This window comes from Bemisia tabaci, chromosome 1 (genome assembly GCF_918797505.1).
Source record: "Bemisia tabaci chromosome 1, PGI_BMITA_v3".
NCBI classification, from domain to species: Eukaryota; Metazoa; Arthropoda; class Insecta; order Hemiptera; family Aleyrodidae; genus Bemisia; species Bemisia tabaci.
In genome coordinates this window covers 1,924,016-1,938,272 of record NC_092793.1, presented here as the reverse complement: position 1 = coordinate 1,938,272, position 14,257 = coordinate 1,924,016, and the positions used below count along the sequence as shown (strand labels likewise).

The 14,257-nt window shown below is 38.1% G+C and overlaps 1 protein-coding gene across 2 annotated transcripts in view; it reads left to right on the top strand.

The window, feature by feature from the left end:
• Positions 1–12,983, top strand: part of LOC109037219 (small G protein signaling modulator 3 homolog) — a 74,354-nt gene extending 61,371 nt beyond the window's left edge. For both annotated transcript variants that reach the window (XM_072299307.1, XM_072299343.1), the window contains exon 16: positions 899–12,983. In XM_072299307.1, coding sequence (XP_072155408.1) covers positions 899–1,091 — 193 coding nt within the window. In that variant the 3' untranslated portion in view covers positions 1,092–12,983. The remainder of the gene's footprint in view (positions 1–898) is intronic.
• The last annotated feature ends 1,274 nt before the right edge of the window (positions 12,984–14,257 follow it).

The window sequence follows — 14,257 nt, the reverse complement described above, 5'->3', positions numbered from 1 at the left end:
CTCAAGAGTCCCTAATAAAGCATTTTGCTCAGTTTGAACATTCAATCTGATCTAATAACAGTCAAATCCGACTTTTTTGCGCGCGAAAATCGGTCGGCGCGCGTTGAGCGGAACCTTCAATCGATCATAACTCCGGAACCGTTTGGTTCCCCAGCTTAATGGACCACTCGTTGGATGCGGAAAAAGACGAACAATTTAAAAAAACTGGTTTTGGTTCAAATAAAAAATTGAGATCTTTGTAAATTTTTCGTTTAAAAGAAATATTCTAGACCTAAAAACTGGAAAAAAGCACATATGTTGACTTATAAATGTGATATCGGGATTTCGACATTTGGAATCTTAAAGTATGCAATTTTAGACGATTTTTCGTCCAAACCGGACCTCGATATCTTTCTTTGTTCAAGAGATATCGAGGTTCACAGGTTTTAACTTCCACCCCCCCTAGCTCCCCCCCAAAATTTTTTGGGGGTCTGAAAATTTGGGAAAAGAAGCGCTCAAGTATGAGTAATCAATAGACAAAGTCTGAAGAACTTCCAGTGGGGGGGCGAAAAAAGCCGTTTTTGCATCAAGCTCTTTTGTTTCCTGTCTAGTTTTTTGGCAGGGAAAACACCATGTAGTAACCGAATATGGTTTGGGCTAGTAAGGAGTCAAAAACGTAATATCACGAGTCAGCTGTAGTTATGCAACTCATCGAAGGGCTTACTGAAAACAATGTCAGAACTTTGTCAAAACCTAAGTGTGATATCTAAAAAATGTACTACTCTCATTTAAGTTGCACATTAATTCGCCAAGTATTTCAATTTGATAACCGAAAGCTACCATAAACCAGTTTGATGACGACACCACAACAAAGCTCTAATGTTGAGTATGCTTTTTAACTCTCGTTGTTATGTTTTAGGTACTACCCGTGGAGTTTTGTTAGCAGTCCAGGTTGGGTTCAAATTAAGTGTGAGTTGAGAATACTGTCACAGTTTCCATTTAGTCTGAACCCTAACTTCGAGATTCCAGCGAAAAAAGAGCAATCCCAGCCTTTAAAAGATGGTGTCCGCGATATGCTTGTAAAACATCACCTTTTCAGTTGGGATTTATAACATTCGGGCAGAGCTCTTACTTCCAATACTTTGTAACTCCTCCTTTTTTCTCTCTCCTTTTTTAGCTCAATTAGCCATCTGTGGGTTACGGCAGGGTTCCTACATTAAATTTTCGAAAATCAGCTTTCAGCCGAAGAAGGAGCACACCTTTTTTTACCCATACAACTTGATTTTCACATCAAATTCACATCACCCTGGGTTAGGGAATAATTTGAAATTGCGAAAGCGACCAGGAAGAGTGAGAACTTGCTCACTGTTCAAACAGAAATAGATATTGCATCAACCTACTCATAAGGAAATGCTGCTGTCTATGCTTCAATGAGTCCAATGTGGACGTGCAAGTGAATTGACCCGCACACTAGACCACGATCAGCTGATTTACATAAGAGTGATAATAACGTGTTTCTGTACCTTGTAATGTTTTATATTCATGTATTCAATATTGACGGCATCAAGTAATCTTGATGTTACTTTGTGTATGTGTGAAAATTTTGCTCTAATGATAGCTCAAGCCAAGAGACATAAGTAAAAATACGTATACCATACCTTGGTGCATTCACTACGTGTTACATGAAGATCATTGTTGAAAATAGAGGTAATGAGACAAGAAAATTCTTAGTTTGCGATGTCTCAAAATTTGTTCTCTCTTTCTATTTTCTGAAGGAAATGAACAATGTTTGTTTTATTTTGTATATCAATCTTGTAAACATTAAAAGGTCAATGAAGGAAGCTTATGTAAAACTTCCAGAAACAAGAGCAGTTGATTGTCCAGTATTGAAGTAAAATGGGACGAGAAGTTTGCAACCCAAGAATTATTGATAGCTATACATAACATTCTCATGCTCAAAAAGGTAGTTTAGCTGCTGTAAGAAATTTGTCGTACAGTGGGCCTGTTGCAAACTTTTGGCTGAGCATGAGAGCAAAAATATGAGATGTTTCCTATAGAAAATGTCTCAAAAATCATGATGAGCGCATCAGCAAATTCTGAAACGCACATCATATTGAACAGGGGTTGAATGGAACTACTCCTCTAACAAAATGTTGACCTGTGCGGTGGTGTCGTTTTTGAAGCGGGAAGTGGGACGATTCCACGGCGCAGGTCAACATTTTGTTCCATTCAACCCCTGTTCAATATGATGGTTTGTAATACTCATCATGGCCGATGCTTCTGCGCGTAAGTCGAGGGGAGCACAAGGTCAATCAAGGCGAGTATCTCTCAACAGTCTCAATGCGAGGAAAATGTGAATGTAAGATCGCCAATTGTTATCAGGTGGTTAGAATCTCGCTCCATCACTCGTGTTTTGGCGGATTGGCGTTGGCCAGTTGAATATATAATCAGAAGAAGACCTGGATGCTCAGAAACTTAGTTAAGATATTAAGTATTGATAGTGTTTTGGCCTTCTATCATGCTAGCTTGGAATCATTGCTAAGATATGGAATAATTCTATGGGGTAGAAGCCCTGATTCACAGGATGTATTTGTGAAGCAAAAAAAAATGATTAGAATACTATTTAGAAAGCCATATGATTATAATTGTAAAGATCTCTTCTGCGCAAACAATCTAATGACAGTCCCCTCGCTATACATCTATGAAACCATCAAATTGGCTATCTCCTACAACTTTATAAATCAGGAGGATTTAACACCTAAGCATTCATATAATAGCAGGCACTATAATATAACTAATCTTAGAATAAGACTTACCAAATCAGAAAGCAATGTAAATTTCTCTGCTATACAGCTCTTTAATGCCCTACCGCTTTCACTAAAACTATCATTTAAAAATGACTATCCAAATGTATTCCTTAAACTTCTTAAAAAATTCTGCCTAGAAAAAGTGTTCTACCACATAAATGAGTTTCTAGGTGATAGCTAAATACAGAGATGTCCGAGTGAAGATTGTCTCTAAGGAATTTCTGTATATAACTGTTAAATACTCAACAATTGGAAACTAACCTATTATTGTTGTAAATTTTATTGTACATGTGTTTAAATTAAGTGTTTTGAGGACAACACCTGACATGTACCATAAGCAGTCTCAACAGCTTTGTATGTACTTAATTGAATAAATAAAGAATATTGAGTTGCATCCTATTGAGCTGGAGTTAGATGGATCGACTCCTACAACAAAATGTTCACATGTGCCCAAGGTACACTCTACTACAGGTATGGACCAACGGGGTGCCGAAGTGGCAGCGCTGAGAAAATCGGCGATCGAGTGACGTATGAAGTCGTACCGTCCATTTGCCGCGCAGGTCTTCGCAGTCGTACTCTCGATGCTGTCAAATCTACGCGTTTTGACGACTTTCTAAAATTCCATTTGTCCATACCTGTAGTAGAGCGTACCTTGCATGTGCCGTCGTATCATTTTTAAAACGGCAAGCTTTTAAACTCGCAAATTTCTTCTGCAGATTGTGAAGTTAGGAGTGCATTTCAGACTTCGCTCATCGTGATTTTCGATGAAAACTCTTATTTTTGCTTCAGAAAAAGTTTGCAACAGGCCCGTTGCTATATCATTGCAATTTTTTTAGTTGTGCTTGCCAAAGCCTTGATATCATTGTAACTTTACTGGAAAAAGAATTCGGTTTTCTTTTCATTAGGGTAACTTTTAGGGTACTGTACGAGAAATTTAACTTAATTTATCTCATAACTCTTAAAATACCCCCTGCCTCTTTTCAAAGAGGCCACATCGTACGATTTTGCCGATTTTTTGTAACATTCTCCCGGCATGGTTTGCCTGAACGAGTTTAAATTTTTTGACAAGTCAAAAGCTAAAACTCTTCAGATTCTTAGAATAGAGTAGGTATCCACCGAATCTTTAAAGTCAAAAAGAAAAAAATTCTGTTGAGATTCTAAAAAGTAAAGTCGATTTAAAGGTATATTGGGACTAAAATAGGCAAATTATCGTTACTAAGTTCAGTCATATCATTTGAAAGAAATTCCCTCGATAGTTACGATAAGTTAAAAAGTCGATAGGTTTCTTGCATATGGAATATTGGAAGTCGATTTACCGATTCTCCTCGATTTATATGGAAAATTGGCGGTTTCTCGGAATTGAAATTCGTTATTATCAATCCACGGAACATTAATTCTTTCATCATGTTCCGTATAAAATCGAAAAGAAACGATACAACGAAGTGATACATTGACTCCTTGATGTGAAAGTTTAATTTCAAGTATAAAGATAATGAAGTATCGATATGCTGATCATGAGTGAACAACGATTAGAAGCCCAAGGTCACATCAATCCGACAAGACGGCAACTGCTAGGTGGTATTTTGGCCCATACCCAAAGAGCAGTGATCTTTATGAGATGTGATTTGATCGAAGCATGTATCAAGATTGTATGAACGTCGATGTATTGCAATACATTGGATAAAAAATTGCGATGAATTGCGATTTCATCGCATAAATTTGCAATAAAATCGCGATTTTATCGACGGCGATTTATTGCAACGTTATCAAACAAAGAATTGTGATAAATTGAGATGAAATTTCGATTTTATTGAACTTGATTTTATAGAGATAAAGTTGTGACAAAATCAAGAATAATCACTCAGATATTTATGATCCCAGGGATTTCATCATCATAAAAATCGTCAAAATCCGCAACCTAATTTCAAAATATCGCGATTTTTCCGTTGAAAAATGCTACTCGGGTATTCCGCCTTCCTCTATGTAACAAGGAAACTGTCCCCAAGTTTATCTTATAATTTTTTTAAAGCCGTAGATTATTATAAAATTCCATTTCAAACTTGGTTTGATAACCGAATCGACCACCCAAATAGCAGGCCATTTTTTGGAGAGATCCATGAAAAAGTTGTGCAGAAAGTTTTTCGGCTGCGAAGGGTAATGAAGGCGTTAGCTGGAATAACCACCTATTGCTGAAAACAGAGTTTCGAGACAATTGCACATAAAGGTTTGATTCTGAGATGCGTCGCTGGGTTTTTGCGGTAGAAAAATTGCATACGCATTTTTTTGTATTTGATAGCATCCCTTAAAGTCTCACCATGTAGTTTTTGGAAATATTTTAGTTTTCGCTATAAAATTAACAGTTTAAAAAAAGTTGTTTTAGGTGGTTATTCCATAGAACACCTTATCCCAAGGTAAAATGGCTGAATAATTTATCCAAAAACCTGATTAATGCTTTGTAACTCATTATATGATGTAATGGAAATAAAAAAGAAGAACAACTTTCAATTTTGGCCGTGAACAACTATAATAACTGAAACAACTTATAATGAAATACAAAATTAAAAAAAATAGGAACTTTAAAATCAGTCTTCCAAAAACTTGAAATTATCAATTTGGAAAACTACATGTATCACCAAGTGCACCAGTGCAGTCACAGTCCTGAAACACTGATGCAGCGCGTTCTCGCGTTAAGAAATGGAAGACCCACCGATACTCGTATAGGTGATTATTCCATAGACCGCCAACCGGTCTGACTTCACTTCATCTAAATTGGATTCTTGAACTGAGTAATCAAGGGATCGACTTGCTATCACTATTAGTGATACCCAAGGATACATCAGTTTGAACGGACTGATCTCTAGAAAGACCACCTATAGGCGTATAGGTGGTTAGTCCAATGTATGCCTCAGTTTTAGGCCTCCAAAATTCACCTTACGGCTAAAATCTGTGGTATCGGTATTCGAGTGCTTAAAATAATAACATTTACGTAACGTAGACGTTATAACTATCGACGAAATTTTTTTCAATGGCAAGACGGAACTATGTACCGGTAATTTGCTAATTTTAGCTCCAATATACCTTTAAATTGACTTTATTTTCCCGGAGCTGAACAGAATTTTTTTTTTTTTTTTTTTTTTTTTTTTAAACTTAAATAACTCGATGGACAGGACACTCTACCTCAAGAACCATCAGATTTTGCTTTTGACTCATCCAAAAATTTAACTCATTCAGGCAAATTGTGCCAGGAGAATGTTACTCACGACAAATCGGCGAAATTGCACAATGTGGCCACTTTGAAGGGGAAGGGGGTATTTTAAAAGTTGTGAGGTACTTAAATCCTGTTATTTTTTCTGGTAAGGTACCCTAAAAAGTGTGTAATTTCAGGGAATTTCAAAGCCATAGCAACATTTTGAAGGGGGAAAAAACTCGCAAAATGACGGAAAAACGCGATCGTAAAATCTGAAGTCCTCGCCGGGAGGCTATTGTCGGCCACGGCGCACAATGGTCTTACAGCCGGATTCAAGCGGCAATAAATCAAAAAAATATGGATCGGGAAAGTCCGATTTTAAGATGCTCTGGATGTACAGAATATTTAATGTCCGATTTTAAGATGTACAGAACGAGTATCTCTATGACGACCGCAACTTCGTCAATTGAATAGATGTCACTTTGCGCCAAATGTATACCGCCTCAGGTAGACCACATACAACACACAATTAAAATGCGTTGGAGGACTTGTTCCTTCTTTCTGTGGTAGCTTTTTATTTCCGCGGCCAATGAAGTCATCTCTCTTTCTTTCAGCCAGGCACAAATATTCCTTTATAATTGGCCCCAAAATTTTCGTATTGTTGGTAAAAGATTTTGAATCACGAATACTAATTACTACAGAAGCAGAGTCTAGGCTGATGCAAAATGGTAGCTGTTACATTCCAAAGAGGAAATTTCCATTAAATTAATTTTTTTAAGATCGCGATAGGTAACTGTCGGTCTTTCAGATGGAGAAATTAAAAACTCTATTTCCTTTTTCGGATCGAGGTTATTTTGAAGCAGATTTTTAGAGTTTAAAGGCGATAAGTACGGCGGCATTGAGGCATACGAAATTTTTGAAAAACATTGGAAGTAGTTATACCGCTACCATCGACCTTAAACAAAGCCAGTACCAAAGTAATCCGTGCCCAGACTGACAATGAAAATCGCTGTGGACAGTCATGGTGATAAGAAACAAACACCTGGCCCAATTTTTCGGGTCATGACAACAGTATATTCTCAGTTAGCCCGTAGGTCCAATATAAATTTTAAACTTGAAACTCCTTTTTTCGAAATCTTAAAAATGTCATTTGACACTTTCATGCCGTGGCATCAGCAATTGAGTAGTTTGGTCTGACAGTGAGACATATTCCCCTTTGGAAGCTCTCTCTCGAGTTTGGCAACCCTTCTTGCAGCAGCGCAGGGTCGCCCGTTCCTGGTCGCGATTCTTCTTAATGTAAAGCTTCATAGGTCCCCTGCACCTGTGGCAAACTTCCAGTCCTTGGACTGCTGGAAGCAAGTCACGGTCCGTCAGAAACACAATTGTAGCTTCTTTGCTTGATGTTAGGCTATATAATTCTTTGGCAAACTGGAAACATATTTGAAAATACTTGAAATCCCAGCCTTTTAATTTTTACCAAACTTTATAATTAACTTTCAAATTAATATTAGACCTAAATTAATACACACAATTTCAGATTCTTTCACAATTTAAACGTGTAATTTAGAAATTTAACAGGAGAAGGGTACGTGCAAAACGGGCCATTTGGGGCTTGGGGCGCATACCTTTGAGACTTACCCTACCTATTCATTCACCGAACAATGCCCCATCTTTTCCCAAAGTTTTAAGCCCCCCAAAAATTTTGGGGAGACGCAGCGGGGGGGGGGGGGGGGGGTCAAAGTTAAAAATCAGCAACATTTTCGCAATTTGTTACTCGAAAACCGAGACGTTTTGAAAAACGCAGTTTAAACGAGCGCTTCCAGCGTGACGAAAGCTTTCAGAAAATGTATAACATCATAGGGTTGAGTCGGCTTCAGCTCGAGTTATCGCCTCCGAAGCAGCGGAACGCTATAAGAAGACCCCATTTTTTTTCACGCCCGCGCCGATTTCAAAAAAAGCCATTTTTTTATTCTAATGAAAAACTGATATGTTGTTCCTGGCTCACTGTAGCCCCTCTAGCTTTTTACCGCATGCTGGGGAAATGTTTTGGTCGCGAGTTATACCAGCGGAAAGGAGCAAAGGTTGGGAAAATTGGCTATTTTAAACTGCGCGCGCGGCGTTGATCGGAAAAAAACGTCCCCTCCCACTCAGTTCTGCGAATCACACTCCTCGGCCGAACTCGCATTGTTGCCATGTGTCGTCTGATCCGTCGCCGCGCGCAGTTTAAAAAAGCCAATTTTCCCAACCTTCGCTCCTTTCCGCTCGTATAACTCGCGACCAAAACATTTCCCCAGCATGCGGTAAAAAGCTAGAGGGGCTACAGTGAGTCAGGAACAACATATCAGTTTTTCACCAGAATAAAAAAAGATGGCTTTTTTTTAAATCGGCGTGGAAGAAAATGGGGTCTTCTTTTAGCGTTCCGCTGCTTCGGAGGCGATAACTCGAGCTAAAGCCGACTAAACCCTATAATGTTATACATTTTCTGAAAGCTCTCGTTTAAACCGCGTTTTTCAAAACTTCTCGGTTTTCGAGTAACAAAGGGGAAATGTTGCTGATTTTTAACTTTGACCCCCCGCTGCGTCTCCCCTAAATTTTTGGGGGACTTGAAACTTTGGGAAAAGATTGGGCATTATTTGGTGAATGAATAGGTAGGGCAAGTCTCAACGGTATCCGCCCCAAGCCCCAAATGCCCCGTTTCCCACGCACCCCTTTTATAAGAAGATTTTATCAGATCGGAACAAAAACAGTGAACGAATTCAAACGAGTAAGTATCTCTATGAGTATACAACTTCGTGAATTGCATAGATGCCACTTCACGCCAAATGTATATCGCCTCAGGTAGACCGCATACGGGTTTGCGGTAGACCGCACTTCCCCGGTAGACCGCATACGACACGAATACTGCACATGCTCTTGAGGATACTCCCGTGAAATATCACTTTGATTAAAGTTCTAATGAAGATGTGACACGCCTACGAAGTGCGACGCCCCAAGTAGCATTTTTCAACGGAAAAATCGCGATTTTATCGCCGATAAAGTCGCGATTATCCTCGATTTTATCGGCGATAAAATCGCTAGGATCATCAACATTTCATTTGTCGGCCTCCTATGGTGTAGTGATTGTAGCGCTTGCTCTATAATCGGGAGGTCCCGGGTTCGATTCCCGGCCAGGCGACCCGAGTTTGATGGTCTCAAACAATGGTTGCCTGGGGCTGGTTCAGTAGGGACGGAGGGGGGTTGGGACTTAAAGCGTGGGATTAGCCCGTGTGGGCTATTTAAAGTAGTAAAAAAAAAAAAAAAAAAAAAAAAATTTGAGCGATTATCCTCGATCTTTTCGCGATTTTATTGCGATTTTATCGGCCCGAAAAAATTGCGATTTTATCGCGATAAGATCGAGGATGATCGCTCAGATGTTGATGATCCTAGCGATTGATAAAATCGCCAAAAAAAAGGGGTTAAAGTTGTCAGCCGATTGCCGTTAGGTTCAGCCGTCAGGTCCTTTGACGAAGACGAGCGTAAAATCCCCGGAGCCTCCGCGGGGATTCGAACCCCAATCGCTACGGTGGAAGGCCAGCACATTGTCACTATGCTATGACCGCTATATGACTTGCGTGTGCGAATTGAAGCCTCTTATACATGGATCGGCGCTTCGCAACCTCACAACTTATGTCTTTGCGTTGACTGACACCGATTTTTCATTGGATTTTTTTTTTTTTTTTTTTTTTTTTTTTTTTTTTTTTAATTTTCCCTCCTCTGTATTTTATTTCATACCTTGAAATACGGTTGGTAAAATAAGGTTCTATTGGTAATCTCATCATTCTGTCTCTGTAAAATTACCAATAATAGTGAGATGGCAAAGTTACCGATGGACCTTGGGAAAAACGCCAATAGTTTTTATCGACTGTGGTAGAATTACCGAGATAAAATGGTAAAGTTACCGGGGATTGATTACCAATAAAAGTGGCATTCTTACCTGAAAAAATCAGTAAAAATACCGGTTTTCAGGTAAGCTTACCAGTCTGTCTTTGTAACATTATACTAATAATTGATAAAAAAAAATGAGATGGTTAAGTTACCAACGGATCTCGGTAAAAACGGCGGCGGCGGAATAGAAACATCTTTCATATGCGTCATTCATGCGTTAATGAAAAATTGCAATTTATTGCAATTTTATCTCTATAAAATCGCGTTCGATAATATCGCGATTTTGTTGCAATTTATCGCGATTTTTCTCCCGATAATATTGCAATAAATCGCGACGTCGATAAAATCGCGATACATTCTCCAATTAAATCGCAATTTATCGCGATCACTGCTACTTGGGGCGCGGAGCACTTTTAAGTACGATCTCAGTTACGGAGCGACTACGATATGTCGATATGTTGAGGGGTTTGTTTACGTTGTTTTGAAAGTGTTCGGGCACCTGATTCACAAAATGTAAAGTATGTTGAACGTGTTTCGTGCTGAAACAATTCTTTTTTATCATACTAATGGACCACCAGACAAGGTACGAATTGCAACATTCTGATACATGTTTCTGAACCAAAATTTCACGTAAAACACAATACGCACAACGAAAATTACCGAAATCAACTCCTTACAAAAATAATGAATGATTCTTGATGCGTGAATTTAAACCACCCGCTCATGAAAACTCAATGCTCTACGTGATTCATATCGCGCGCTGAACGTTATCATGACAGTCTCTGCGATATGAAAATCTGGCAACCCCAATTATGACGCTTTGGCTTAGCTATTGCAAATTGCTTATAGTTTGAATAACACACGGTGGACAATGAACATTGCTTGTTTGAGGAGCTTGCTGAAACCGTTGTAGTGCTCGATTTGACTCTTGTAGAGCTTTTGAGTTTCTCGTGGGCGGGCAGTTCAAATTCTTCGTAACCAATGTGAAATAAAAGCTTGTATATCTTCGTAAGGAGTTAATTTCAGTAATTTTTGTTGTGCGAATCGTTATCTACGTGAAATTCTGGCTAAGAAACTAGTATCAGATTGCTTAAATTCGTACCTTGTCTAGTGGTCCATTGCTCTAGACTAACTCTTAGATATAGTCAGTTTTTTAATATAATCCCGAACGTTGGACCCAAAAATTATACTTTACATTGCTTTGCCTCTCCATTTTACTCAAAAGTTATTGTAATGACTCTAGACTACCTTCCAGTCTGAATGGTAGATCCATCGCCTCAAGTTATTTCTCATGAAAAATAACATTTTCTCGTTAACAGCACTAATGGTAGGACATTAGCTATCATGTGCCATTCACCATGCATTTTATCGTGTTCCATTGCCATATTCTATGAAAACGAATGCATTAGAGCCTAAATTTGCCCAGGAAGAGTAATACAAGTTGATGGGGCTGATCAGAAGGAATGTAAACTGGTGCTCAAGAATAGCGAAGAAACGCCTCGGGAGGCCACTTTGAAGTCTCGTAATAGTTTTTTTTCGACGTTTCACCATGCCTCACACTTCTAGTTATATTTAGGTCCAAGTTTAGCTCGGCAGACGAAAACGAGTTCATACGGCCAATTGGTGGGACTTGAAAGTAGCGCTATGGAGCCACAAAACATAAAGTAATCGTCTCAGGAGGCCACTTGGAAGTCCAGTAAAAGCTTTTTTCCGACGTTTTACCATGTTTCACACACATAGTCCATCAGAATAGATACACTTTAAGATCAAGTTAAGCAGAATCAATACAGTCCAAATTTTGTCTCTAAATTGGGTAAGTTATGCAACGCTGTAACATTTAAAGTAGATTTTTTAGAAAATATTGGTATATTTGAACTCCGTTACGCAAATTACCCTATATTACTTATGTTTCATGGTTAAAACATTCGAATCTGATTTAATACTGCTTAAATCAGGCTATGGAACCTTAGTGCAGCACCTCTTATTGGATGATCCGATTCGGCTAAAAATTTGTGTATGTTCATCTCGCACCAAAAGGCAACTTTTTGGGGGGTTAGACATATATTGAAATATTTGCCATTAGGAAACCAGCCAGTAGAGTTGACAGAGACTCCCTAATGAATTATTACATTGACTCCATTATTAACTATGCCATTCACCTGTGGGGACGTGCCTCGGATGTGAGAGATATCCTATTAGCCCAAGAGTAAGTTTTGCGAAAAATAGCAAAAAAAGGTAGACTTGAGTCTTGTAGAAGGCTGTTCCCTGAACTCCGAGTTATGACAGTCTCTGCCCATTACATTTTTATCTCAATCAAGGAAGCAATAAAAATGGCATATATTAGTAAGCAGAGAAGCAAAAATGACCATCAAATGGAAACAAGAAACATTCCAGTGAGAACTACGAGAAATCTTGACACGGGCTGGGACTGGGATAGCTTTGAGTAAAGGGCTGTCAGATTTTTCAACAAGTTACCCAAAGAGTTGAAAGAAATCTTTACCAAAGCTGAGTCGCCAAATTTGTTCATCGAGGTATTGAAAGAACACTTTTTACAAAACCCTCTCTACACCTTGCAAGAGTTTTTAAATTTGTAAAATTACTCTTTTTTGTAACTTTTTCTAATCTGATTTGTATTTAGCCTTTATGTTCAGGCTAATGTACTAATTGTTGCAAATAAATAAATGATTTTAAGTACATTTTTAAGTAGGTATGCTTTTTTTTGGTAAATAAGAACCACTCAAATGATCTTTGATGTTAATTGATCAACTGCTAATTCAGAATTTCAATGTTACAGCAATTTTATTTCAATACATTGAAACTTTTCCTTCGAAAAAACTTCTCAGGAATATCATAAAGCATGATGGAAGGTTTTTAAGTTTCATCACTTGTAAGCAATTTTTAATCAAGACATTTCATCATGATATTTTGCACGACTACAAGTACACATTTCAATATTTTGTTGTATTTTAGAATTGTTAACTATAAAGTGTAGAGTAAGTAACTGTCTTGTATTTTCTGTTCTGTTTCTTCAGTTCATTTTAAAACGTATTTATGAATGGTTAAAATAAAAAGTTGAAAAGATTGAAGTAAGGATCCTCATTTTTTGAAAATTATCTTTGTCGCCTATGACCAAAGCACAGAGGATAAAAGAGGCACAAGTCCGCACTTACTTATGAATTTGAGTTACTGGCACCACTAAGTAATATATTTTTTACTCAAGCTTGTGAATTACTCAAAGGGAATTATTTATTAGTTGCGGACGTTACATTCCATGCCTTAAACTGTCCATAAGTTGTTCTGCTCAACCCGAAAAATACTAAAATTTTCGAAGACTGAGTAATGTACCTTACTCTCTATCATGCTGCAATTTTTTATTGAAAAAGACTGTATACAATGCAAGATACAGGTCAAAGAAGGCCTTTGCTGACGTTACCAAGAAGACCTCTCATTTTTGGGGACCTTACTTTGACTTCAATTTTTATAGAAACTACTTACTTCATCTAAATTCTGGTTGGCCCTGATAACGTCTCATTGAGTCTTCTTTTCAACCAAGTATCCATCTCTGATAAAGCTTTTATGATTTTGCTGAGATACTGCCACTTTTATGGTGTTGCGGATGTTACAAGGTTTTTTTTTGCGGATGTTGCATTTTTTTGTTGCGGATGTTACAGCCATAGGCCTTGTCTCCACGAGCCGTTTCATGAGATTTGTCCCAGGGAAAAATCCCACTTACAAAGTTGGGAAAAATATTGAGTTAATCAATATTTTTCCCAGTACCAAGTATGGTACTTGTACCCCTAGGACCCACTGAGAGAAGAAGAAGAAGTGAAAACGAATTGTGCGATATTTTATTCATTACTACATTGTTCATGTTTGTTTAGTTAAAATAATTTGTCTTATTGTCAATTGAGTGCAATTATTATTTTAATCCCGGTTATATACTCGACTTTAACTAATTTATCTTCCCGCGCAAACTAGTCGCAGGACTGTATGAGCCCCGTCCCATGGAGACGGTAACTCGGAAAAATCCCAGAAGTTTCACTCCTGCTTTTTGAACTTGGCACAAATCCCATGAAAAGTCCCGTGGAGACAAGGCCATAGAACTTTGGACCTAAAATAGGCTTTAACTCTCCCAGTTTATGAGGTAGTTGAATTAAAAGGTAACAGCATGAAGAAGCAGTTATGAACAATAATAAAATTGTATTTAAATTCACATCATCAGGACAAATGTATCAATTATTTGAATCGGCTCGTGCGAAAACCGCTAATGTCCATTTTTTCCAATTTGGAGATTTTTGGGTTAAAATACTTTCGGAGGTCAGACACACTCATTAATGTAGTGAAAATGTTTGTTCCTTAG